The sequence below is a fragment of the Nothoprocta perdicaria genome, unplaced genomic scaffold, assembly GCF_003342845.1.
Source record: "Nothoprocta perdicaria isolate Ctin4 unplaced genomic scaffold, notPer1 scaffold_195, whole genome shotgun sequence".
Classification (NCBI taxonomy): Eukaryota; Metazoa; Chordata; class Aves; order Tinamiformes; family Tinamidae; genus Nothoprocta; species Nothoprocta perdicaria.
In genome coordinates, this window is record NW_020455149.1 from 337,660 (window position 1) to 364,549 (window position 26,890).

General features: G+C 52.8%; 1 protein-coding gene across 1 annotated transcript in view; it reads right to left on the minus strand.

The window, feature by feature from the left end:
* Positions 1 to 5,046: 5,046 nt before the first annotated feature.
* Positions 5,047 to 26,890, minus strand: part of DENND2A (DENN domain containing 2A) — a 34,507-nt gene continuing 12,663 nt past the window's right edge. Inside the window, exons 6-19 of the mRNA XM_026037277.1 lie at positions 26,621 to 26,714; positions 25,249 to 25,299; positions 21,633 to 21,820; positions 20,796 to 20,905; positions 20,533 to 20,602; positions 19,846 to 19,923; positions 19,201 to 19,341; positions 17,082 to 17,230; positions 10,733 to 10,910; positions 10,351 to 10,392; positions 9,174 to 9,291; positions 7,564 to 7,803; positions 6,477 to 6,563; positions 5,047 to 5,578 (exon numbers count right to left, since the gene is read on the minus strand). Of these exons, the coding sequence (XP_025893062.1) occupies positions 5,547 to 5,578; positions 6,477 to 6,563; positions 7,564 to 7,803; positions 9,174 to 9,291; positions 10,351 to 10,392; positions 10,733 to 10,910; positions 17,082 to 17,230; positions 19,201 to 19,341; positions 19,846 to 19,923; positions 20,533 to 20,602; positions 20,796 to 20,905; positions 21,633 to 21,820; positions 25,249 to 25,299; positions 26,621 to 26,714 (1,578 nt within the window). The 3' untranslated portion in view covers positions 5,047 to 5,546. The remainder of the gene's footprint in view (positions 5,579 to 6,476; positions 6,564 to 7,563; positions 7,804 to 9,173; positions 9,292 to 10,350; positions 10,393 to 10,732; positions 10,911 to 17,081; positions 17,231 to 19,200; positions 19,342 to 19,845; positions 19,924 to 20,532; positions 20,603 to 20,795; positions 20,906 to 21,632; positions 21,821 to 25,248; positions 25,300 to 26,620; positions 26,715 to 26,890) is intronic.

Sequence of the window (26,890 nt, forward strand, 5' to 3'; positions counted from 1 at the left end):
GCCCCCCGACAAGGCCACCAAGGAGCAGGAGGAGGCCCTGAGCAGGGCCCATCAGAGGAGCAGGGCTGAGCTGCTGCTGGCTGCCCAGGGGCTTTGCCTRCCTCGGGCTGGCAGTGCCTGCTTCAAACCGAGGCCGGGTTGTGGGGTATCGAAGAGCAGGGTCACCAAGCCCTTGATCATCTGGGTTTTTCATATGTGATACCAGGAATGCGTCCACTGGCAGTAGTGCTGATGAGATGAGAGCAGATGCTGACGCAAAGATGGCTCTTATGGCTGAAATTGCTTCATTTTCCCGTTGACTCTAATACTTGCGCACATAGATCTAACATAAAACAAGAACAGCCAACAGCACAAGGCCAAAGAGGCAGCAGCCTGGGAGCAGGACTAGGCAGTCACCACCATCTTGATCCATACCTTCATTCAGCCCAACTGCAGTCCCTGACGGTGTTTGGCAAACAGTTTAGTGAATGCTGGAACTAATCAAACCTGATTTCCAGTAAATTCAGCTCTTGGGGCTGGATTTTTTTTTATAGCAGAGTTATGGTGAGCCTGGAGTACGTCCTCACCCTGTTTCATGCAGAGCATGGACAACTGTAAGGACCCTTGACTGAGGAGCAAACCTGTGGCATCTAGCAAGGCACAAAAGCCACCTAAAGCGGGTCAGGACATCGGTAACGTGACCCTCCAGTGCGGACTCTCTGTTGCATTACAAGAAATGAGCTCCCAGTGAAACCAGTGCAGGAATTCACTGGATTTCCTTCCTCTACCCAGACAACTTCCCCAAAGCTTGTGGCAGCTCCTTCCCTCTGCTCCAGCGGCCTTCCTGTCGGATTTGGCTAAAACCGTCAAAGAGCTGAAAAGGCACAAGGGCTGAGAGGGAACTGACAGAGCAGTTCATCATCCCGGCATTATCTCCTTCACAAACAGCAATACGAGAGCAGCCTCCTGTAGAGCAACAGGCCCCGCTTGCCTCTTGCACACCCCTCTGCCCGGCTCGCGCACGAGCTCTTCGCACCAGCAGTCGCTGCGCACCCACCGACACCCCGACCCACCGCGCGGAGCCGCGCGGTGGGAGCGGTGGGAGGGCGCTGGGGCCTTCGGAGAGCGAGGGAGGGGATGGGACCTGTGGGAGCAATAGCAGCCCTGTCTGCGCACGAACGGGAGGTGGGACACGGCGGGGCGGGAGGACGGGGCTCTGTGCCCTGGGGCAGGACCCTGCTCTATAAAATGCCTTCAGCACCCGGTTGTAAGGAAGTGGGGAGCTCCAGCCTCCATCCTTCTGGCTAGTGGAACCCCAAGTGAAGCCACCGAGGGAGGATGCAGGTCCAGGCGCTGGCTGCTGCGGCCCTCGTGCTGGTGCTGATCTCCTTAGGCCCAGCCCTGGCAGAGGGAGCGTGGGGCCACATCCCGGGGCGGCAGCCGGGAGCCCGGAGCACCGGAGCAGCCCCTCCGCCTGCGGATGAAGGGGACAACGCGTCCGGGCAGGGCTCAGCGAGAGGCCACGCCGCTGGCAGAGAGGGGAAGGGGGCCGCCCCGGCTGGGCTCCTGCTGTCCAGGCAGGACAAGGCCCCGAAGCACCAGCCCTCCAGAAACAGGGGCCTGGGGCTGAGCCACCACCTCAAGGGCTACGGCAAGTTCAACTCGGACACGGTGAGTGAGACCCCCGTCCGCTCCCGGTGCTCGCGGTGTCCAGCGCAGTGGGGCGCCCGCCTTTGCGCCTTGACCTACGGTTTGCAGGACACAGACACGGGGACAGGGCCACGGGGCAGCGCCAGGCTGCGGCTCTGGCCTCGAGAGCTGCTGACAGGGAGAGCCTCTCTGCTCTGCTCTGCAGCTCCTCTGCTTTCCCYGGGGAGGCAGYGCGGGGATCTCTCACRCTAAGAGGCTGTCAGCAAGGAAACRYAGCTGAAGCCCTTGGCTGGTTTGCTCWGCACCTAGCTAGGGACAGGGACCTAGGGACAGGTCCTGGGCTGGAGAGACACGGCTGCAGAGACAAGGAAAACAACCAGGACAGCCCCAAAATGCAACTCCAAGCTAGAATACAGAGGGAAAAAAGTGTATTTTCGCATTCTAACTAATCTGAGTTAGTACTTTTCAGCACGGCTGTTCCCACCAAGTTTTAGCACCCAGACACTTGCAGTTGAACAACAACTAGACGTTAACACGAGGCACCCGAGCCTGGGGATGTCGGAGACCCTGGGGSGTCTCCGGAGCGCCGCGCACCTCCCGGCTTCTCCAGGGTGAAAGGGYTGGGGGTCGGAGGCGCCCAGCCCCACGGCCGCCCCCAGGCTGCGGCTCTGCCCGGAGGGCCGCACGGCGCCACGGCCGCCTCTTCTCCCTCCGCAGCACTCGTGCCACGGGATCCAGTCGCGGCCCTGCCACAAGCCCTCCGACTGCGACGGCTGCCTCGGCCTCTACACCTGCAGGCCGCCCAAGGGCACGTGCGACTTGAAAGCGGTTTCCCGGGAATGAGGTAAAGGGGAAGGCAGCAGCTGGCACAATCGGGCCTCCCCCAGGAAGGCCCAGGGGGGTCTTGTCCCTCAGGTTCAGCTCCATGGGGTGATGCCAAGCTCCGCTCCAGGGCTCTGCTCCCTGCCAGGGCTGGGGGAACTCACCTGCCACCTCTGCGCTCGAGTGGCCACACGTGCCTCGCGAGCGTGTTGGCAGCCCCGCAGCACCGGCAGCTTGTTGGCTGGTGAAACGCGGGAGAGGCGGAGGTGCTCTGGGAATACGGCATGCACAGCACACGGCGCATAGCCGGTACACAGGCTCTGCTCGTGCGGTCTCCTCYGGGCAGTGCTGCTGGCACAGCCCAGGGGAAGGTGTTGGGCTCAGGTGACCTGTGCTCAGACCTAGACCATCTGCTCTCATGTCCTTTCTTGGCAGGTGGATCCCTCCAAAGCACATAGAGCACTTAAAGACAAGCCGTCCTGCTCATCCTGGAGAAACAGAGCTTCACATAATATTGGAGAGACTGTCCTACAGCTGGAGACACACTTTTTTTTTTTTGGTCTAACTTTTATTTTAAATCCTTAATTAGAAACTTGTAAGCATTTCTTCCACTGTGCTTTTCATGCCACTGCTTTTTCAGCCTCTGGGATTCTGTGAGCTGTGTAGGTTTGATTCCCACTTTCCTTGGAGCTCCCAGTGGACACGTTGAGGAGCAGGGAGCCCTGTCCCGGCAGAGCCCACTTGGAGCTGTCCCGTTACCTGCAGCCCCCAAATGCAGCAAATGGGGCTATTTTACAATCCATTTCGTTTTGAGCTGTTAGGATATTTCAGCATGTGGAAAGTAGAGTTTGGCTAAGAAACCTGTTAGCCTGAGGGCATCCCAGGAAACCCTCCCAACTCCTTAAAGGCAGCTCCAGCGGAGGAAGAGCCCCCGGAGCGGCAGCCTGGCCGTGTGCTGGCCGCGCTCCCGCTGGGGCCGGTGCCTCGGCCCCGCCGCGCTCGCAGCGACGCAGGCTGGCGCCTCCTTCGGTGCTTTCCTGCTCTTCAGAGCCTTGGTTTTACCCAAGCCTTGGCTTAACTGGCCAGTTCCTCAGCTCCACAAAGCAGCCCCGTTCTCCTGTCACCTCTCCCTGTGCTCCCACCTTGGAGCAGACGCAGCAGCTCCTGCGTCCGAGCGGCCTCCGTGGCCGCCCCACTGCTGGCGTCTCCCCCGTCAGGTACTTTCTCCACACTGTTTTTCCCTTTGCCAAGAGTCCTGCGGCGCAGGCTAATAAATGAGTGCAGCACTGAAGAGCTCGGGGTACTGAACTGGAGTGAGAGCGAGCGCAGCGCCACACGCTTGACGCAAGGGCGCGAACGCAGAGCTGCGCGTGGGGCGCGCTCGGGGCACGCGCCTGCGAGCGCCTCTGTCTGCTCCCATGTGATCCCTGCTGCGCCGGTCCCCACAGACCAGCGGGGAGGCTGTGGGGCTGCTGACCGGCCCCACACACAGTGTGATGCCTGGGGAAGGGGGCAGCCATGGCCCGAATCCCTGGGAACGCAGATGCCAGAAGCGGCCAGCAGCCACCGCGTCCCCAGCTCCTGCCGCGCGCTGGAATCGAGCTCCCGGCAGCCCTGATCCTGCTCCAAGGGCCCTCACCCCACCSCAGCCCGCTGGCCACGAGGGAGCTCGGGCGCCCTGCCGAGGCCGGCAGCGCTGTGCGGCACGGCTGCCCCAAACCCTGCTGCCCCGGACGGCTCCGCGCCTGCACCCCCCTCGCCCCCAGCACCCACAGCCCTCTCCGGGCACAGGAAGAGGTTTTCCATTCCGCACAAACTTCCCCGTCTCCCTTCCGAAGAGCACAGGAGAGCAGAGGATGCTCCAGCTGCTCTTGGCTGGCTGCGCTGACACGCAGGGGAAGGGAAGCAGCTTCTGCATCAGCTAGAAAGGGACCTGAGCCCCTTGAACCTTCAACACCCCTCCCGTGTGCTGCTCCACCTCTCCTTCCCATGGGAATAGGAGACCAGCAGGCAAATGGGAAGGAGCAACAGCGAGTCCCGACGCCTCGCTCCGAAAGCACAGGGAAAAGCAGCAGCCGCTCTCCTACCTGCTCCTCCTGCTCTCCCAGGCAGTTTGGAGGCCCCGACGTCGCAGGGGGCTCCTTCCTCTCCCGGCTCCATCCGCCGCAGAGAGGGCCTCACAGCTGCAGGGAGCCCCAGCGAAGGGGGGCAGGCAGCARCCCCGCGAGCTGGGCAGCAGCTCCACCAAGGAGCACCTTCCAAGAGGYCCCCTCATGGAGCGTCCCCTGTTTGAGCTGATGATTTCTGTCCTAGCCAGCCTTCCCCAGCATCATGATGTGTCCTAATGCTGCTGGAGGGCATTCCCAGCTGCCTCCCCCACAGAGGGGCGAGGGCGCGGACACAGGCTCTCCCCCAAGGAACACCCGAGGTGCCGGACACCTTTTACACCGCTCACTTTTAATTACATCACGTAAGGAAAGGCCTCTCCTTGTGCCAGGACCCCCTGGCACAGCCACCCTGGTGCCAGGCTGGCAGTCAAGTCCTCAGTAGGTTTAGTGGTTCCCCCTCACCCGTTCCCCCTGCCCGTAAGCTCCTCCTGGTCAGTCTGCGTCCTTGCAGTCCTCAGCGTCCTCATCTTTGTGAAGACCTGTTYCCACACATCTCCTCTTTCCTCCCCTGCTCGGTGCTGGAGCTCTGCTCAGTCCCCGTGGGAGTCCCATCCCGGCCTCCAGTAACACCAGGTGGAGAGGAGGCCCGGCAAGAGTCATTGGTTAATATCTGCTCTAACCCCAATATAAATAGGAAAATACAACAAACCAAAGGGGTGACTAGCTAAAAGATCCAGTCCGCTGGGACCTCTGCAACGTGCTCRTGCAGAGCTCGGGGAGCGCTCGGTCCAGTGCATGGTCCTGTAGAGATCCAGCGGCTGGTCCAGGCAGCTCCCTGCCCGGCCCGTCTGGCCTCAGCTCGCGCAGGGCGGCTGCCCCCGGGCAGCAGGGTTGGCTCCTGCAGGCCGGGGGGATGGATGGCTGGTAACAGTCCGGTTGGCTGCTGTTCAATGGTAGAAACCCTTCTCTTCTGTGGGATGCACACTCTTACTTTTTGTGGAGGAATTTCATTTTGCTGCCTGAAGAGACGGAGAAAGAGAAACGGACTTCTCTGAGACGAGGCAAGCCGGCTGTCTCCCTCCCTGCGAGCCCACGCAGGGCACGGCGCTGCTGTCGGCTCTGGGTCCCCACGCAGAGCAGCTYGTGGCTCCGCTCGCCCGCTGGGGAGCTGCAGAGCGGGAGCCGCGAGCCCAGCCCCGGGAACACCCCCCAGATCCCATTGCCAGCAGTCTGGGAAGGCGAGCGTCTTCCTGGCTCCTTAGCCAGGCTTTGTGTGGCGAGAGGCAGGGCCCACCAGCCCCACAYGTTTCTGCTCTTGCAGAGGGGCCAACACAAGAGGGGCAGGGATGGGACCTGAGCACAAGACCCAGCTGGGGCGCCCAGGCTCAGAGCCCTCATCAAGGGCTTCCTACCTCTGACTGGAGCTCCCTTCCCGAGCCCTTACAGTGGGAATTGAATCCAGCCCCTCAACACTCCTCAGCAGTTCCCACTGCTGATCCCACAGCGAGAGCTCAAGCCTGGGGAGAGTTTGTCACTCCGGCCACGAGGAGGAGCACCCACCACCCTGCGCCAGTGCTCACTCCAGTGCCTCCCAGAGCCTCCTTCCTCCTTTGGGAGTCTCAGGGAGAGCTCACAGCCCAAACCCCGGCACCCCACCAAGGTCCAGGCGGGAGGGCAGGGCTGCCCCGCGAGCCGGGGCAGGGACACAGCACGGAGCACAGCACGGAGCGGTGCCCGCAGCGCTGCTGCTCGCTCGCTGCAGATCCCAGCCCCGCTCTGCGAGGAGCCGCGCGCAGGCACCGGGACAGCCCTGGGGCCCCGTGGTCAACAGCCCCTGCTGCCGCTTCCCTGGGCATGGTAACAGGGAAAGGAGGGCCCGAACTTCAGGAAAAGTCAGTGGTTTTGCTAGTCCCTTACCCAGTCCCTTCAGGAACCTATTGACTCCACTCTGCTCCCCACTGGGAAGTGTTTCCAGGTACTCCTGAGCCCGTACCTCAAACAGACCTGCAGGAAGAGATAGATGTCAGCAACCTCCATTTTGCTTCCCTGTGCTTAAAAATAAGCAGCACATCTGAAGCACCTGGCCCTGGCTTCCCAACGAATGTTGCACAGGGTAATGCACAACCCACCCAGCCTCCTCCACCAGCAAAGCCCAGATCTGGGCCAGGAGCTTTGTCCGTGTCCATGGGGCTCCCAGACACGCTGCTACCTCCCCCCGGCACTGCAAGCCCGAGTGATCTGTGGCACTTCACAGGGGAAGAGATCCCTGTTTGGTCCGCTCTGAGCGTGGCTAAGCGCAGAAAGCGAGGCCACGTGGGGCGCCGTCRGGCGGGATCCACCTTTCAGCCCCCAGCCAACACTCGCCCACCGCCTACGCAAGGCCCTCTGCTCAGCAGCACTTGGARGGAAACTGCTGGACCAGCGCCGAGCTGCGAAGGGATGAGACTCCCGGTCCAGCAGAGCCCCAGGGGCCATGGGATACGAGGAGTGAAACAGGAGCAGCCCTGGGAAGGACACTGGCACCTGTGGTTTCTACTGGACCAAAGAGCCCTAACGGCTGCAGGCTGCTCTGCCTCGCACGCGCTTCCCCAGGGCCCATGCCCGGCAGGAAGGAGGGCAGGGATAAACGAAGAGCCAGCAACAGCCCTCCTGTGCCAGCCGTGTCACCCAGCAGGACGGGAAGGGGCACACATGGAGGATGAGGCTTATGTCACTTATTGCAGTGGTGAAGTGTGGCTGTAACCCCAGTAAAGGACTTTGGGAAGATAAGGAAACAGACAAAAATATCCACAAGGGAYTTCTTGAGGCCCACATGGGGATACCGGATTGGGCCATCAGCCCACACTGGAGCTTTCCTGCTGCGTCGCTCCTAGCATCCATCCCTGCACCCCACAGCTTCCCACCACGCTGGGGATGGGGCCGGCAGCTAGTGGGAAGCCGCAGCCCTCGCAGGGGCGAGCGCGGCGCCTGCCCCAGTGCCCGCGAGCCAGGCAGGGCCCCTCACCTCGGACCCCCTGCTTGCGCAGCTCCCGCTCCTGGATGAAGCCCCCGAACATCTGCGTCTCCATGAAAACTTCCAGGAAGCGGCGGAGGCTCTTGGAGGAGACGGACTTGCGGAAGGCCTCGCGCTGCAGAGTGCGCTCCTCTCGCTCGTTGAGCGTCAGGAAGAGGGAGTAGTGGCCCACGATCTCCACGAAGAAGCGCACGAAGGCCTCGGACACAACCTCGTTCAAAGGGCTGCACTCTAAGGGCAGAAGAGAGGCCGGCCTGAGGGCGCTGCTGCAAGGGAGCTGGAGGAGCAGCGCTGCTCCTCACTCCAGGTACGTCCTCACCAACCTTTGCAGCCCAAGCCTCGGTACAGAAAGCTTGAGACATCCCATCTTAGTGGGCTGCTGTTTAATTTGAAAGCTACCTAGCCCTGTCCTGGCTCTTCTGCAACCAGGTTTTACCCACATACCTGTAAAAAAACCTCTCTCGGCCCAGTCCTGCACTGCTGTTTCACAGACTAATTCTGCACATTGGGCAGATAGAACCTCATGAGGTTCAACAAGGACAAGTGCAGGGTCCTGCACCTGGGCAAGAATAACCCCAGGCACCAGTACAGTTTAGGGGTCGACCTGCTGGAAAGCACCTCCGCAGAGAGGGACCTGGGAGTCCTGGTTGACACCAAGTTAACCCTGAGTGAGCAGTGCGCCCTCGTGGCCAAGAAGGCCAATGGGATCCTGGCCTGCATCAGGAGGAGTGTTGCCAGCAGGGCAAGGGAGCTGATTCTGCCCCTCTACTCAGCTCTGGTGAGGCCTCACCTGGAGTACTGGGGGCAGTTCTGGGCTCCCCAGTATAAGAGGGATGTGGAGCTTCTAGAAAGGGTCCAGCGGAGAGCAACTAATATGATTAAGGGAATGGAACATCTCTCGTATGAGGAGAGGCTGAGTGAGCTGGGCCTATTTTCTCTGGCGAAGAGAAGCATGAGAGGGGAYCTGATTAACAGGTATAAGTTCATGAAGGGAGATTGCAGGGAAAAAGGGGACAAGCTCTTCTCATTCGTGGCCAGCAATAGGACAAGGGAAAATGGCCACAAGCTGAAACACAGGAGGTTCCCTCTCCAGGTGAGGAGCAACTTCTTTCCTGTGAGGGTGACAGGGCAGTGGAACAGGCTGCCCAGGGAGGCTGTGGAGTCTCCTTCTCTGGAGGTCTTCAAAACCTGCCTGGATGCCGCCCTGTGCCACATGCTGTAGGTGTGCCTGCTTGAGCGGGAAGGTTGGACTGGATGATCTCTAGAGGTCCCTTCCAACCTTGAATATTCTGTGATTCTGTCCACTACAGGAACCTGCCTCATTCACATGGTTATGAGCAGAGAGAGGTTCTGTGTAATCCTCACCTGAAAGGGTGACAGATGCTCCCTAGAGCCATAAGGAAATGAAGGGCAGAACCAAGAAGGGAACAAGGGCTGCGCAGTGTAATATTTAATAAAACTTCAAGCAAAATCCTGACCTACCTCTGATTTCTGCAGTGTTACATTCAGGCCAAATCTACTTTTTTTTTCCCCTAGGGAGTGACGGGAGAAGAACAGGCAGGAAGAGACATGGTTTTATGCTGAAAGACGCTGTGCTTTACCCTGCTTGCCATTCACGGAGCCCTCCTCCTTGTCGCTTGCCAGCTCGTTCCTCTGCTCCAGGATGTGCTCCAAGGCGGCCTGCAGCTTCCGAGGCAGAATGGAGTCCTCATCCTCCATCTGCAAAACAGAGTCAYGTCCTCAGGGTCTGGGCCTGCCCTTCTTCCCCACCAGCCCCTGACACAGCAGGGCAGCACTAAAAACGAACTGCAAGGGGAGGAGAGGGAGAATTCATCACATACCYAGCACTTTCCCAACACTTCCCAGCCTGGACTATCAAGAAAGGATGGGGGGAGCAGAAAAGGGGGTGTCTTGTCCCAAATACTCTCCTATTTTGGGAGGATTTCAGGTGTCTCACCTGCCAAGGCKCACCCCGAGCTCCACTATCTGTGCGAGGGCACCAGCCACTCCCCAGCCACAACTCAGGTGCACGACGCCGGCTGCAGCCAGGCAAGCACAACTGCTTGCTGAGCTTTGCTCACGCAGCCATCGCGTTACACAGACTTAAGAAGTTCCTGCAGATCCCCRGGTGACCCTGCGAGCTCTTACCAACCCTGGCTGAAATAATGCGGTTCAGCTTAAACCTCCCAGAGAGAGGTAAAAATAAAGCATTTCACCCCGYGTCTGCCACTGAAAGGATGCAGACACAACACTGGCTTTTTGGGTGCAACCCATACAGCGTAAGGGGCTCAAATGAGGAATCACAAACTCCAAAGGACAGGGAGGCATTTGAAGGAATCATCGAGGTCCCCTTCCTGCTCAGGGCAGGGTAGGAGGTAGGAAAGGGACTGGCAGACGCAGACTGGAAGAGKCAGAGCTCCCTGTGAGCTGCAACGGCTGCCCAGAAGCCGGCGCTGCCCAGCCTTATGGCATGTCACTAAAGGGCCTGCAGAGGCAGGTGCCACGGATTCCTCTTCAGAAAGGAAAAGAAGAAAAAAAAAAAAGGAAAAAATAGTACTGCACAATGCTTTGGTCCTTAGCATCTGTAGTTTCTGTGGGACTCCAACACTACACGCATTACGTGGTAGCCACTACTGTGCTGCAGCCGCACACCCTGCCTCGGGCTGCGTGGGCAGCAAGCGCTGCAGACAGGCAGGCAGTTTCTGCCAGGAGGGAGCGGGGCAGCGCGTGTCGCAGCAAGGTCACGGGAGATGCAGGATATGGAAGAGCTCCGCTCACCTGCCTCAGAAACCGGTTGTTTACAAGGTCGACCACCAGGACCTAGCAGAGTGAGAAGAAAAGCAGCAGGTTGTTACTCCCACCACCGGCGTTTATCTCAAGCCGCAGCGGCKCTGGCGGGAGCGGCCGCTCCGCTCGACCGCAGCCGCTGGAGGCGGCCCCAGCGGCAGCCAAGAGCGCGGCCCTTGTTGTGGCTTTCCAACCACTTCCCCACAAACCACAGAAGGGCTTGGACACGGAGCGGCTCGTGCCGGAGCCCAGCCCCATCTGGGAGCCGGAGCGCACGGCTGCTCCGTGAGCCGGAGTGGGCGCTCCCCGGCACGCGGGATCCCTGGCATGCGGGATCCCTGGCCCGTGGATTCCCGCCCGTGGCCCCGCTCACCTCCTCCACCGGGAGCTCCTTGAGGCGGGGCAGGGAGCTGGAGAGCAGGCCGATGAGGAAGGGCGTGGGCGAGCACACGATGTCGATCATGGCGGGCGGCAGCACCGGGATGTACGTGTGCTGCCACGCGAAGGGGTAGAGCAGCGCCACCGTGGCGTGGCAGCACTTGGACAGCGTGCTGCAAGGCAGAACACACGGCGCCTCAGGCCGGAGCGGGAGCACTTCCCGCAAACCTGACACAGGCCCCTCTTCCACCCGCTCCTCGCACCATCTCAGCAGGCACTAGGCCCTTCCCCAAATTCCTCTCTGCTTTCCCTACCTCCAGAAGGAAAGAGCAGTGACAGGAGGCCAGGTGAGGGAAGACAGTCCCACACTGCCACGTGCTCTAGGTGACTCTGCGTGTACAGGGGGGTTGGACTAGATGACCTCTGAGGTCCCTTCCCACCTCAAGCATTTGSTGATTCTCTGATGAAGGACACAGCTCACCGAATTCAGCGTCTGGCCTCGTGCCACCCGGAYGGACAACGCCTCATGGACACAGTCTTCCATGCAACTCCCGCTCGTTTCCTTTTCCTCATTTCCTCCACATTTCCTCACATTTCCTCCACATTTCCTCACAGCATGAGAGCAGTAACTCTTCCCCACTCAAATGCAACCAGGGCCTCTGCTCTAAGTCCCCTCGGTGACATGTTCCAGGAGGGCCTGGCCAGGAACCCCCCCGGGTGTCATGACCACAGCCACGACAGGACACGTGCCACATTGCTGTCCCTCACGAGCACATGGGGCTGGAAGGGGGCAGAGGCCGGCGCAGCCRCCCCACATCCAGCTCCGTGGGGGATTTACGCCGAACAAGCCGGATCTGGCAGTTTAGTGCAGACTTGGAATGGGAGGGAAGGGCTTGATTTGGGTGGGGGCTTGAGCTCACTCTGGAAGTCATGCCTGGTCTCCCTCCCTCCGCGCCTCCGCTCCAGTTAAGCCTGGCAGGATTTGGGTCCCGTACTGCAAGGCTAAGGCCAGCTGGGCTTATCGTGGCGTGGCCGCAGCGGGCTGCCCTTCGCCAGATCAATGCAGTCTGGCAGAACGCGATTACGGCTGCGGGGACACCGGGGCGACCCTATGACTATGGGCAGTAAACATCAGAAAACACAGGATGCTTTTTGGAGATAAGGAAAACTCCAGGCCTGGGGAGAATCTGCTGAATGTGAGCATTTTGTCTAGGACACTAACAGGTATGGAAGGACCCTTGGAAGATACTTGGAGTTACTGTATAAAACAAACAGGCAGACCCTCCATAGACTGCATCACACACAAGTATCCTCAAGCCTTTAAATGGGAAAAGACAGCTCCACATCCTTGTTTAGGAAGGTTTGGGCACCCCTCCCTCCTCTCCGCTCATTCCTGCCAGCAGATCCTCCCTCTCTGCCCTRTCCTCGTCAGCAGGCCCATGTCTGCTAGACCCATGAATGCAGAGCAGGGCAGCTGCTGCACCCCTCACACAGAGCATAGTGAAAAAAAGAAAGAAAAGATAGAAAGCAAAGATAGAGAAACTACATAAAGAGAGAAACAATGTGAACCAAAAAGAGAAACAACATGAAAGTAATAATAAAACAAGGACCTAGTAAGACTAAGGCTGTTTGGGTTGAGGTCTGTGAGTCTCCCTTGAAGACAGAGCACTTCAGAGATGGACACAGAAGGTGCCAGTGGAGCACCTCTTCTGCACATGATTCGGGCAGAATTGCTCTGCAGAGGGTTTCAAGGAGCTGCAGCTTTCCAGGAGCCCAGCAGTCTTGGTCTTTTGGGATGAATCTAATCTAATCTAATCTAATCTAATCTAATCYAATMYAAAATACCTCCTTCTCTTGCCTAAGGCTTTTCAAAAGCAATGACAAATCATTAATTCACATCCAGGCCATTGAACCACACAAAAGAATCCCATGTGTGTCACCATGTGCTCCTCTGCCATCCTTGATAGGGAAGATGGTCTGGATTTCACTGCAGTCGTAATGCACCATGTTCTATGTGGCAGATATCTCCACAGGGCAGCCTACCCACTGAAGTTTTGTGCTCTGCTCAAGCTGGATGCCTATTTCTGAGATGGGTTTGTGTCTCAAGTGGGGACACATCTGAAAAGCCCTTCCAGTGTATCAGTAAAAAAGCAGCAGAATCTTTTACAGAAGCACCAAGTCACACACCGGGGCAGCCAACAGGTTCCCTTCATGCTTAACACTTGCTGGTGAAACGTTTGATAGCCCACAGCACTGCAGTGATTCAATGCACTCTCACAGCACTGTGTATTTTGGTGCCTGTCACCACTTCTGCTATGAGGACKCTCATCCCAAACAGACAAGCAATGCCCTGGTGTGGCTACAACCAAACCAAAATCCCGAACACAGCACAGCCACGGGCATCCGAGGGCACCACAGGCATCCCAACAACCTGCTGCTGTTGGAGCCACACGGACCCAGGGCTCCAAATGCCACGTGGCTGCAACCTCGTAGAGAGGTGGTCAACACAGAACCTGGACACAGCAGCTGCAACTKCAAGGAAATTCCACCTCCTGTCTGGGAAAATCTGCTCCAAGGCTCGCTTGACTGGCACTAAAGAAGACACTCTAAACAACTCACAGCAACAACAAAGGACGGATCGTGGCTGCTCTATTTGGTGACTTTCTTCCCAGATGAAGACTGGCTATAGGTTTTCCAGCTTTTCCACTCTGAAGGTAACCATTTTCACTAAAAAGTCCAGCAGCAGAATTTTTCAATGACTCTTKGCATTTAGGAATTTTAAGGAGTTCTTAAAAAACAAAAAAAGAACCACATGCCACGCAGTCCATCAGTATTTTGGAGTTTCATGTCAGTAAGGCCTTTGTTCCTGACACTACCCAGACTGCTGAATATGTGCTTGTACTTGGCAATTTCACACGGTATGATTCCTTTATTATTATTTCTTTAATATAAACTCTGCTTCAACAGGATTCATTTTACAAACACCTTTGAGTTTCTGACGTTGTGTCATGTCTGGCTTTAGTAACTTTGCTTTGCAGAGCTCTTGTTTTACGAGGTTTAACGGGTGACGGCGCTTCCCACTCCTGCAAYTTCGTGAAGTGTCACCACAAGCCTTGTGAGGACAGTGAGGGCTGCTTGTGCCTCCCACTGAAGAGGTGAGTTAGTGCATGTGAAGAAGCGAATGTTACACTGAAAAAAACCCAAAACCCCACAATATTATCACCTGATGTCCAAATCTCTTCCTTTGGGTTCTTCTTCTCCCTAACCGGAACACAAAAACGAGGAGTCTGGTTTTCTGGGATGCACGGGCCCAGGTCCGACTGTTTTCACAGAACACAGAGAGGGCTGCTGATTAATTAGCTTTTACTGGTGATGACCACATTTAAAGTGTCTCCTCTAATGCTTTTAGATCTGCCTTTGATAACGACGACCTCTTAGTGTTGTTGACACAGCTGTGGTTCCTGGCAGGGACAGATGGGCTTTCTCAAGTCGGTCAAATCCAAAACAGGCTTTCAYGGAGATCTAGACAAATGAGGGCCTTAGTTTGAAGCCCACGTCACTTTTCTGATTTAAAAACCGCTCCGAATTTGGCAGATCTCCCTCAGGCCAGTCACAGGCTTACCCTGCAGCACTGAGTAAGAGCCATGGACAGACTACACAGATCAACATACCTTCAACAAAGTCACTTTCCTGGCCTGAGAGGCAATGTATACTTGTTTCCATGGCAACAGAGGAAAAAAATAATAAACCAAATTCTTTCCTTTTCCGTTGCCAGCTTTTGGATTGAGAGATCTTTACTAGATAATGTTCATTCTAAAGCTGGAGAAGACCAAGCATTTCACTTGCCGCACACTTGTAGATGCATTTCTTGGCTCAGCTTGAAAACATTTCACAGTTCACACAGGGGCTTGGCACGAGACATTTCAGCTTTCTTTCCCAGGGACGGATTTTAGCGCAATTAGAAGTCATAAATAAAATGCACACATCATTTTCCCTCTGTCGCTGACACACAACACACCTTCACGCACACGCACAGATAGGGCTATTGACAATTCCCCCACAGAAAGCTCCAAAGATCCACGGTAAGTGTAACTTGCTGTGCACCTTTCCCTGTGTCACCTGCACTTTGCCTCTTAATCCCTCTCTGCTGGATCACTTCTAGCATTCCAGACCTCTGAGTAATTTTGAACAGCTGCTTCTATTGTTGCCTCCCCCTGCCTTGAGCTATTGGCAAAAAGTCTTTATCTTCTTTTCCCTGAATTTGGCATTTTTACCCTTAAAGTAAATACCACTTAATATTCATTGAGTTCAAGGTGTTCCTATTGCAAAGGAAGTAGCATTTGGACATGGGGTCCCATATCTGCAACATCATTACTGTTCAAAGCATGGGATTTCCACTGCAAGACCGAGATTCTTGACCTTAATCCAATGCAGTCCAACTCAGCCATTGGACTGGATTAGAAATACAAAAGCTGATTTGATCTTGATGGTTATTTTCTTTCCTCCAGATTTTCAAGCCCCTACAGTCCTTCAAGGTCATTTTAAAGTTTTTCTCCACAACAAAAAGAGCTGGAGAAACTTCATCTTTTATTACAAGAAAAGAAAAACTAAGACKCTCCTGAAGTTGCTTGACACTAAGAGCAAAGTCTCAGAAACATCAAATATTAAAAGCCTTGTAGAGAGCTGGTGGATCTATACTAAATATTTGATTCTGAGCCTTGTGACCCCACAGACTCTGAATCTTAAAACATGACTTTTTTTTTTCCCCCCAGAAGAAAGCTGTTCATGCCATGCTATATTTCTATATAAGTTTCTATGGCTCTCCCCAATGCTGTTTTTCAGGCCTGGACAGCCAGATTCATTCCTAACATCCCCGGATTTTGACAGGAGACATGGGGCTGGAGGGGGGAGGCCAAACGCACAGCAGTGCTTTGAATGAGAGCTGCTCTTCATCACGTGGCGTGCTCAGAAACCACAGCGGTGTCCTGTCCTAAGAAGATCTGACAGGGAAGGCTCTGCCTTCTAAAGTAAAGGTGCATTCTAAACATGCCTTAAAAAAGGCAAAACAAAACAAGTCACGCACCCTACAACCTATTCCTCTCATCCTGCCTCATTTAGAGAATGTAGGGATGCCTGTGTCCTTAACGGATTTTTCCAAGGAGGTTAAATCTGCCCTATGGGGTAGAAGAACCTCCACTCCAACCAAACAAAACTTACCATAAATTATCACACACTCTTTGGARAAAATACTGCATTGGGATGAAATCCCCCAGTTTCAGTCCAGTCTGAGTTCTCACGTGTGGCTTAAGGACTGAGCATAACCCCCTCTGCCCATACAATGTGTCAGTGACTGCAGCAAAGCAAACCTTCCCCTCTCACACAAGGCAGCTGCCAGGATCCGAGCRCAGCCCGTGCTGCAGCTTCCCCCTCCGCAGCCTTCCCACCGCCGCGACCAGATAGACCAGGATCCCTGCAGATCCAGTTCTTCCTTAGCTCCCTTGCAGAGGGGCCTCCCCGTGTTTTGCCCCAGCCCCAGAGATGCAGCCTGCTGGCTGCAAGTTGTGAAAACAGACAGCTCGGGGGCACGGCGCGCTCCTGAAACCTGAGCAGCTCCGCTGTGTCATTACTCATCCCACAGTTTCGCCTTCCCCAGCCCTGGCCTGCTCTCCCGTCCCGAATCTTCAAGTGCTTCAAGGGCTGGAGGGCTGCCAGCCACCAGCTGCACAGCATCTTAAAGAAACCTGGGCCCATTTTCATAACTTAGGGGAGACACAGAAAGGAGGAAAAAGAAAAAGCAAATTTGAAAAGAGAAAGGGAAATCTTCAGCTTCATTCCCCCTCACTGCAGCCTTTCCCTTACTCGCTCTACTTGTGCCTGCCCTATGACATAAAGTCTTCAGGAGTTAGTATTAAAACATTAAAACAAAGGCGAAAAAGGCAGAAAAAATCTAGGAAACCAATCCTGGGACCTCAGGGGCCAATGCAGAAGGGAGAGCATCCTCTGCCTGAGGCTCCCTGCAAACTGAGCGCCGCTCCGTGAGGAACACTGCCTTACCACGAAGCACGAGGGGTGTCACTTCCCCAGCGCTGGGGCTCTGCTCTGAAACGATGTGGAGGAAAGGGGACGTGTTCCTCCTTGGGGACGAGGAGAAGCTCTCACACTGCAAGCTGCAAAGCGGGGGCTGTGGCACGCGGCTCACCGAGTTCCCCACGCGGGGAATACAGCCCTGCTCACATGGGTAAGGAGCTGGGAAGGTGCTGAGGAGACCCAAGGGGCACTAGGGGAGCTAGTGACCGCCGGCTCCCTCCTTGGCAGTGTTTTGTTCTAGGAAGCACGAGAGGTACCTGAGCTTGTCCGCGACAAAGATCACCCGCCTTTCCAGAAGCAGRGAGGCGAAGACTCTGCTCAGGTGCCGCACGCTGAGGGACGTGAACAGGGACTCGAAGTCAACGTGCTCCAGGCGGGAGTCGAGCGGCCGCCGCAGCTCGATTACCTGTGGGGCAGAAGAGCAGGCCCTGCGTCAGCTCCGCCGGTCCCGGGGCGCTCTCAGGCTGAGCCTTCCTGCAAAACCCTGCTCCTGGAAAACCCGCAGCCCGCTCCAGTGGGCACAGAAGGACACCAAGCACAAGTTCTCCCTGCCGGAGTGAGGATGGGGAGCTCTTTATGAGGAGGAGAATTAGTCTGTGTCCAGCAAGGAGTGTTTCCAGATTCCCTGGAATCCCTGGAGAGGGGAACGGAGCTTTTGGACTTTTCCCTCTTATTTTCACAGTTAAGATTTTTTTTTTTATTGCAAGAATCTGGATGCCTAATGTACCAACTATAAAGTTTTATCTCCATTGTGGAAAAGAACAACAGGAAGCCTTTTTTTTTGTTCATATCTATTTAACCAATCTGCAACAGTACCTTAGCATTTACACTCAGTGCCTTGGGCAGATAACTATCTGACTTGTTCCTGTAAACTTCTAACCATGGACATTTTATAGATGCCAGAAGACCATGTAATCCAGTTTGGAAGCATCCTCACCAGCTCCCATCCCGTAACTCACTGCACCTACGTCCTGCCTCACTCCCAGYGCGCGCAGAGCAGCACGGCGCCTTCCCCTCCACACAAAACTTCTTGTATGCAGGAAAGGTGTCATGTGTCCCRCTTTGTCCTTCATATTCCATATCAGAAGAAACAATTTATTTATTTTTTTAATGATACTCCAAATAAATCATTCCAATCTGTCCTTTTATGTTCTTTTCACAAAGGAGGATCTTGTCTTGATAACATCCTGGTGTTACTTTTGCTCATTCAGAGGTCCACTGATCCTTCTCCAAAGTACTTTCGCTCTCTCAGTTATTTCCATATTGTATTAGACTATTTCTCTTTTTCAGCATTTTTTTTTCTTGTCCATATTGAATTACAGACCAATTCTTCCATTCATCAAGGTTATTTTGAATTTTAATCCCTTACTCTCCAAAGTGCCTGCAATCCATCGCTGCGCTGTCATCCACCTATTGTGTAAACGTGGAGTTTATGCCATCAAGCAGACAATTAATGAACATTTAAGGATCCTAGAACCAAAACGCCAAAACATTCTCACAGCCTGACAGGAAACCATTGGGAACCTACTCCTAGAGGGCAGACTTTTAACCAGTTGTGCATGTGGCCTACGGTAATTTAATTTAGTCTGTTCTGTTCAGCTTGTCATCACACAGAGCTATGCTGAAGTCTTCCTAAATTCTTCTAAAAGCCTTTCCCCCTTTCTCCTCTCTCTACCCAGCCAGGTACCTCTTCTCTTCCTCTGGGACCTGCCATTCTCAGCATTGCTTGCAAAACGTGCAGAAATCTCTGCAGAACTGCTCARGTCCTATTTGCCTAAATGCAATCAAGGTGTCCTGTTCTGTTCTGCATCCTCACACTATTATTATTAATACTATTAAATATCTGACCATAAATCTTTTTCCTTCTGAAGTGTAAAAAAAAAAGAAAAGAAAAAGTCTTCATGTTTTTATAACATACATTATAGACCTTCTAACACTAAGAAAGGAGGAAAAAATCAACCCAGTGTTGCCATACAGTATTATCTTCTAATATCTGTCTCATCCTTCTAATGCTTTCACAGAATCTGACATTCATGCAATCATGCTCTCTCCTCTTTAAAAGTTAGCAGCTTTAAAAGTGTTATTTTTTGAATCTACAGCTGGCCAATTTCAGTTTCCAGTTTSAATGGACAGGGTCCCAAGGACAAGTAAATTCTGGATACTTTTTGAGTCTGAGGTCGCTGGGAAAATTTCCACGCTGTCCTCTCAGGTCCCCTATTTGACTCCTTGGCTCCCCTCCACATTGCTGCCAGACAACCTGTCCTTCCCGAACATCCCCACGACATCCCACCACAGAGCCCACCTCAGGGGCCAGCCRGGCACTTCTGGTAGCCCTGGCTTGCCCACATCTCTCTCCTTCRAGGATGGTCTTTTTACCTCTGTCCCTGAGCCTGGCAGGAAGTTCTTGACCGTGATGGTGCGGCCCAAAGCTGGGAAAGGTGCCTCCATGACGCTCCTCATGAGGGGCTGCACCAAGGCGGGCGAAATGCCCCGTCTCTTCTCAACCTCATCCAAGATCTGAAACAAAACCATGAGGCCACAACCACGCGTAAAAGCAGAGCAGGGAGGCAGCAGCAGGAATAAAGTTAAACAGCATCTAAAAGCAGCATCTAAATTCTTTCCTTAGCCCGGCACTGGCATGGAGATTTGACTCAAAAGAGAGAAGAGATGCATCTGTAAACCCTTCGTTTTCTTCCACGAGAGAAACCCACTGAGCACCACTGAGGTGCGAGTTACCACTGCAAACTCCCCTTGACCTTGGGAGCCAAGACCCACCTTTTAATCCCTCAGTGCTGGTGTCCTGTAGTTCTGCTGAAGGAACAAGCCAACCAGCTGACAGCAGATTTTCTGTTCAACAGTATTTTTCTAGGTACTGGAATTAGCATGTGCGTCCCTTGCCAACACCATTTCAATCCCCTCCCCTTCTCAAGCATCAGCTTCCCTGATCCCCCTTCTCCTGGTGTTGGCTTCACTCTCAGGCCCCTTTCTGTGGCACAAATTCCCTTCCTCTCTCCCCCTCACCTTAGAGAACAGGTTGAAGCATCCAAGACGACTTACAATACAGTAAACTTCCGGGAGGCGCTTCCCTTTCCCAGTGGGCTTTCAAGAGAAAGGCAAATACACACACACACACAAAAAAACACCAAAAAAAGTCAGTCACRAGTATTGCAGAGCCCAAACGAGGGCTGTCTCAGCACCTGCAACTCGCTAGCTGCTCAGGAACTGCCTGCTGCAGAAGGTAACACCTCAAGGCTGGCTCAAAACATGGACATCTTAGAAGCAGTAGGGAAAAAAGAGTCCATAAACAGCATGATCCCAACCTTCCTAAGTGAGGCAGGGCAGACTGCTCTACAGAGACAGCTCTGAACCTACCGGAGCAGCATGGGTCTGGACAACTGTTTACTAGCTGGATAAACCTAAGGGAGATATATCCCACTCTCAGCTTCGTAGTGAAACCACAGTCCATGTTCCTAACATTAAGTGCTGGCATGAGGAAAAGGCAGAAGAGCTGTGTCAGGAGCAGAGGGTTGTCTCAGAGAGCAGCCTTTGCACTGAGCAGAAGGGAACGAGGCTGCTCTGCTCCCACCCCTTCCTTCCACATGGGAGAGAAGGGCAGCAGCTTTCACTGCCCGTAAGGGCAGCCAGTACCACTAGACCCAAAGAGAAGTGGTTTCCCTCCTGCTGATGAACAGAACCATGGATAATTACCAGCAGCCTCCTGCAGTATCCGAACCGCCTGCTCCCGTCTTCCCCAGTCAGRACAAAGGAGAATGTCTCACTGCAGAAAGAGAAACCAGAATGAAAAGATACCTATCACTCACACACAACATCTCTGACTTAATCTTTCGTATTTCCAGYACTATCTTCTCAGGGAACTATCTGATTTTCTACCATAACAACACTCATATTTTATTAGCTGGATATATACATCCATTTTTTTCATAGATCTGGATACAAAATACAATATTTACCTGGCAAACTGTTGGATGGGGGCCCAGTCCTTAGCATCAGGGAAGCAAAACTGGGGAATGGCTTTCAACTGGTCTTCTGCCTCACGCATGAATTTGAACGAGCGTTCAAGCTAGCAGAGAACAGAGAGAAGGAATGTTTCCAATTAGTCATGTGGGGATGGAATGACTTCAAATATTTCTCCTGTGACAAATGAAGAGGTGATGACAGAGGCTAAGCTTCTGCCTGGAAGATATCGAAATTTCTGTGATTCTGACTCACCTAATTTTTAGATATCTTAAAGAAAGTAAATCTTTCTGCCTCTAAATCYACCAAGCCCTACTTCTGCAACACCTAGTCCTGAAATATTGTGCCTTCACTCTGGGCCATGAATTGCAGGGAGGAGAAGGAGAATTGCAGTCCGAGGGGAACTCCTGTTACGTCACATTTAGAAAMACACTGTCACATTTGCTCTGCATTTGTCCCATTTTTCACTCCTGTTCTTAGTGAGGCTGATGGTGGAAGCAGGGCCTTCCCTTTAAGAACGTGTCTTCCTTAGGAATGGCTGTTGCTATACAGTGTTGGTTCTGTTTAAAAGGAAAAGGGGGAGAAAGGGAATAATTGCATAAAGGTCTTAGCTAAGGGCAACCAAAGAGCCAAACAGCTGCACTTCCAGTAATGAGGAATATTATGACAACTCTCAAGAGGTTATGGCAGCCCCTCTATCTTCAGGCTTATTGCACTGTGACACAGCAGCAGGACCACTAGTATGAAATGTGCTCAACAGAAGCTGCAGCTCCTCAACAAAAGCTCTGTGGGACGTGATGGAGGAGCCAGGAGGTTCCCGGCGGGCACCTCACCTTCAGTGGGAACTGCTGGGTAACTTCAGGGACATAGGCTGCCCCGGCCTGCTTCTTGTGCAGCGACACCACCACGAAGTACTCAAAGAGCTGCCGCTCCTGGTACTCCATCAAGTCCCGTTCCAAGGTCTGGTACCGCGGCGTTTGCTTCAGGCGGGATTTCACATGCACCAGGCGCTGGCTGTGAGCTGCAGAGAGAAAGGCAGGAGGCTGTCGCCCTGTCCAGGCCTTCTGGACCAGCATCTGGCTGCACTCGCTGGGACAGGGGCTGAGCGAGCAGCGGGAACGACCTGGAAGCTGCACCACGAAGGCTGACGCAGCAGCGCAGCGACGGAGAGGGGCCGCGCTCTTGGGGCCACCGTGCCAAAAAAGCCCCTGCCCAAAAGCACCCGGAGGGCTCCGTGAGCATGAGCACCCCCCAGGAGCAGCCTGAGGGGCTGTGGCATGAGAAGGGTTTAGTGAATGGCTTTTACAGGTGAACACAGGCCAAAGGGACACACAGTGACACGCGATGCCCGGACATCCCTATCAGCCCTCATTCATGCCTCAGTCAAAGCAAGCACYGTTACATGCAATCGATCACCCTCGTTCAGAGGAGATTGTGGGTAGTGATCCCCAGTTTTACAAGCCCAGCACTTAAACATTAGGTCAGGCTAGGGCTGACCTGGGTGAGTTATGCTGGGGACTCCCACGTTGTAATAACAGGGGCTGGGCTGCAGGCCAGCGACAGAAAACACGAGCAGGGGTGCGAATGAAAAGGGCTGCCTCCTGCCAGGCCTTCCTGTGCCTCAAGCTGATCGCCCAGGACCGTGTTTCTCCAAATGCACCCAAGACAATGGGAAAAGGGAGAAAATCTGCCAAGCAAGCTCTAGCTGCAACACATATGAGCTGTGGGACAATAAACATTCCAGCATGGAAAGTAATGAAAAGCTGCCTGCTGGGAAGAGACCAATGAGATTCCCTACAACCATCCCCCCGCTTCGTTTTCCAGCTGCATCCCAAACTCAGTCTCCAYGAGTCTCCCCTGCTCCACTACAAAAGAAAAAAGTTAACTACAAGCAGAGACCTCAGCACACTCCCCACGAACGTGCTTTTGCTCAAGTGGGTGGCACGTGATGTTTCTGACAGAAACAAGCACCACTGGCAGAAACACCAAATAAATAAAAGGGGTCTGCTTGGAAGATGGGGCTTCCTGCGAAGCTGAACAGACTTTAGGACAGGCTCTTGACTCTTTGTCTGTTTAATCTGTGCCACTCATGGACTGTTTCAGACAATATAACTCTCTAGGTGCCTTTTGAATTACAGCAAAGAGTTAAACAGCCCCTAGGCAGTAAAAGCCCTGGAAACAGATGGCTTAGTCTCCTTTCTCTCATCAGCTATTACACTATTTGCTTTAAGGCTGTAATTCTTCAGAAGCTTTCAGAAGTGATCTCTGTTTTACCAGAGACTTCAAAAGAAGTGGTGCCAGAGCAATGCCGAGTGCTCCTGAAAAGCCCACTCAAGCTTTGCCTGTTTATATTCCGTGCAACCTGCTAAAGACACCGGGAATGTGCTGCTGTCATCATGGCAGAATTTGTCTGGGAGCCTTTCCCTTCCCAGGGGTCGGTTCACATGGCTCTGACATGCAGCCCCGTGACTGCAGGCTGATGGGTTACCGAGTCTCAGCTGATGCACAGGGGCTTGCAAAGCACTGGGAACTGGCCGCTTGCTTTGGTCTGTGAAGTGAAACTTGTAAAATGGAAAGTCTCCCCTCCTCCTCCCTGCAAACACTTGCTAAACCCGCKCACTTTCCTATTGTTTAAAAGCACGGAAGTCTCCAATGTGATAAGGGGAAGAGCAGGGTACAGATGCAGCTACAGTAAATGAYTGCTGCGCACCAAAGCTCCTAGCTGGACCTTTCTAGACATGGAGGCTTTYAGCACAGTCACTCAGGTCCAAGCAAGGATGTGGACATTGCTGAGAGGCCAGTGCTGGCACACTTGGGGGGACTGCTCCATTTCCATCATCCCCTCCACAAGCAGTTCCTAACTGTGAAAGAAAAAGCTCCTCTCTCTGGATTTATGTAMATTCCTGTTCAATCTCCAACAAAAAAAAATAGCAGCTTGGGACTCATTCAGAGTCAGACCTGATGGCTCTAAGGTCTCCGGAGCTCTCCTCTCTWGTCTCTGGCCAGCAGACTAGAAAAGAGACCTGTGCAAAGCTGCCAGATGAGAAGTACCAGGATGTTACACAGAAACAGAGGGTGAAGCACGTGATTCACCCTGGCCCACAGGGCGAGAGTTTCAGCCTTCCTGGCCACATCTGCACTGTCTTTCTCAGCTACATCTGTACATGGGCCGCAGTTCATAACACCACGTTTCAAGGCGACTGTGAATGAATCCCTTAAGGATTTGGGCTCAAACCCTTTCCCCTCTATACCCAGGCTAGCCTGAAAGCCTGTCAAAAGGCAGGCAGATGCAGGAGGTTTCATTTTGGGCAGAGACCAAGTTTCCCAATGACAGTGAAAGCAAAAGAGGGCACACAGGAGCTCTTGCATGGGAAGGGGTGTTCATAAACACGAGGCAACTCAGATTGTGCTATCTGATTTAAAAGCATAGAAGAGGGTAAGGAAGGATGAGCAATCCCAAGCACAAWCCACTGAGTTGGGAACTGCTGCTTATCCCTGCCTTTTCAGCTGGGGAAYTGATCTGCTGCCCAGATCAGGTGTCTATCTAGACTGGAATCAGGATACTCTGGAATCTGAAGGAGTTCCAATTTAGCATTCTGACTCTGTCGGGATTTTTTAATTTGCTGTATAAATCCCTACAAAACAATCCCTACAAAGGAGACATTTTTTGTGACCTATAAGGTTATCATGGAGAACAGTGGAATGAAAATGAAACAAAAAAAAARSMAAAAAAAATGCCCTTTCAGGAAAKGTTCTTGGGTGGTGGAACAGTCTTTGGCTTTCCAAAAAAAGGGGAGGACCAGCATGTCACAAGGCTGATGACCAGTTCAAGGCTTGAGTTGAATATTCTGGAGACCAATATACCACACACCTCCACTGAAGTGAAGCAAACACTGCAGCACTTCATAATAATAGAGCAAATGCAGAAAAACTCCATTGACAATAACTTAYATAGTACAATACCAATCTTCTAGCTTGGCAGTCTGGTTTGTGAATTTTTTCTCTGGTTTGTGAATTTCACAAATATGTACTGGAGCTTTGGACATTCTCTTCTCTTGGGATGCTGCCTCTGATGACCTGTTCACACATTTGTGCCCTTCCACTCGCTCCATTTTCACAGAACCCCAGAATGKTTGAGGTTGGAAGGGACCTCTAGAGATCACCTAGTCCAATCCCCCTGCTCCAGCAGGGACACCCAGAGCACTTCCTTGGTGCCCTAACCATTTCCTGTGAAAGTCAGTGTGAAAAGCTCAGATGGGACAGATGCTGGTGCAGACACTGGTTTTAGACTCCTATAGTCCTCTGCCTGTGGATTTCCTCCTGCAGTTTTGAGGTCTTTGCCTTGTCTCTGCACTCTGCTTTGAAACAAACTCTTTCTCCAAAGCCAGAGCGAAGAGGAGAGATCCTGACCACCCCAGAAACTCTGAGGAGAGTTTGTATTTCCCTTACCTTTCAGCTTCTCTTCAGTATCACTGTCTGATTCACTGTTTTCATCTGTAACTAGGAAAAAAAAAAAGAGGAAGATGAAGATTTCTTATCACCAGCAAGTTAAAGTCAAGCCTAGCAGCTTTAGGAAGGCAGATAGCACAGATACTGAGGATCTCATCCCTTTCACAAGGAACATAGCCACAAACACTTCACTCACCAAACCACTATCTTCTGTTCATTCAGGTCATTGGAAAAAAATGCAGCACAATAACTTTACACAGCAAGAGAGTTGCATGAAGAGTAAAATGCAAGAGCAGCATGTTGCTCATGCTTGTATGAGCACAACATCGAGGCAAAATATTGATTAATGTCTTTAGCTTAAATACAATTGTGGATTGCTTGCAGGACAAGGGAAAAAAAAAGTAGTTGATAGTGAATTAGACACAAGGTCTCTAGGGGCTGTCAGACTGTTTCTAACAGTGACCAGCAGCATTTGATACTGCAGAGATGGGTTGAAAAATATTGTAGAAGCCAGTCAATGATGCTGCCCCTTTCCCTGAAAATTCATCCACATTCTCATATACAAACATACATACACAACACACACACAAAGCTTACATATAACACAGGATAAATATGAACAAGTAGTTGTAGGAAATAGACAGAGCTGGAAGTCACCATGCACTGGAAATWATGATGTTTTGTAGAAAAACAATACTGCATCAGAAAGACTTAATTTTGAAGTTTACAGAGAAGAGACATTTATAAATAATTGTTCTGAAGTAAACTGGGAAGTTTGGTTCAGGATGGTTCTGTTGAGCCAGGAGCRAAGCCCTAAGCTCTAGGGCTTCTCAGTTGACAGGGGAGGGCTGAAAGTCTCACTCTTGAGATGGTGGAGACAGTCCTACAGTCAAGAGCCTAGGAACCCTGATTCCCAAATGACGCTATTTGTTTATTGGGATGCTGAAGAAACCAAGCCCATTTTAGAATCCATCATCTCCCATTGGACAGTTCTGTAAAGTGACACATTCCCACAAAGTATTTTGATCTCAACAGATCGGCCTCTTTGGACAGCACATTCCTCTGCAAAGCTTTCAGCCAGCTYCAGAAATAAACATCAAAAAGAGGAGACATTTTTTGTGACCTATAAGGTTATCATGGAGAACAGTGGAATGAAAATGAAACAAAAAAAAAGCAAAAAAACGCCCTTTCAGGAAAGGTTCTTGGGTGGTGGAACAGTCTTTGGCTTTCCAAAAAAAGGGGAGGAAGCCCCAGCTCAAGGTATCTCTGGACTGGAAGAAGTGATAGAAAAACATCACATAAATCATCAGCATAAACTCCACGACAAGTCCTCAGAAAGTCTTAGCTGTGTGATGATTCAAAGGGCCTTTACCTTTCCCTGAATTGCTCTCTGTAGACTGCGATAGCCTCTTGACACGTTTCTTTCCCCTCCGTGCCTCATAAATAGCATTGATTTTCAAGACAAGCTGCTCAGCAAACACACAAACAAACGAGAAAAGGTTAGTGTCTTCCCTGCACAAAGAAGAAAGTCATAGCTCTACTGCAAATGTATCCTCTTCTCAAGGAGACTGAGATCTGTGTAGACCAAGTCCATCCAGGGTTACGTGGGGGGACACTGCTTTTGGCACGTGAGGTGCTGTGT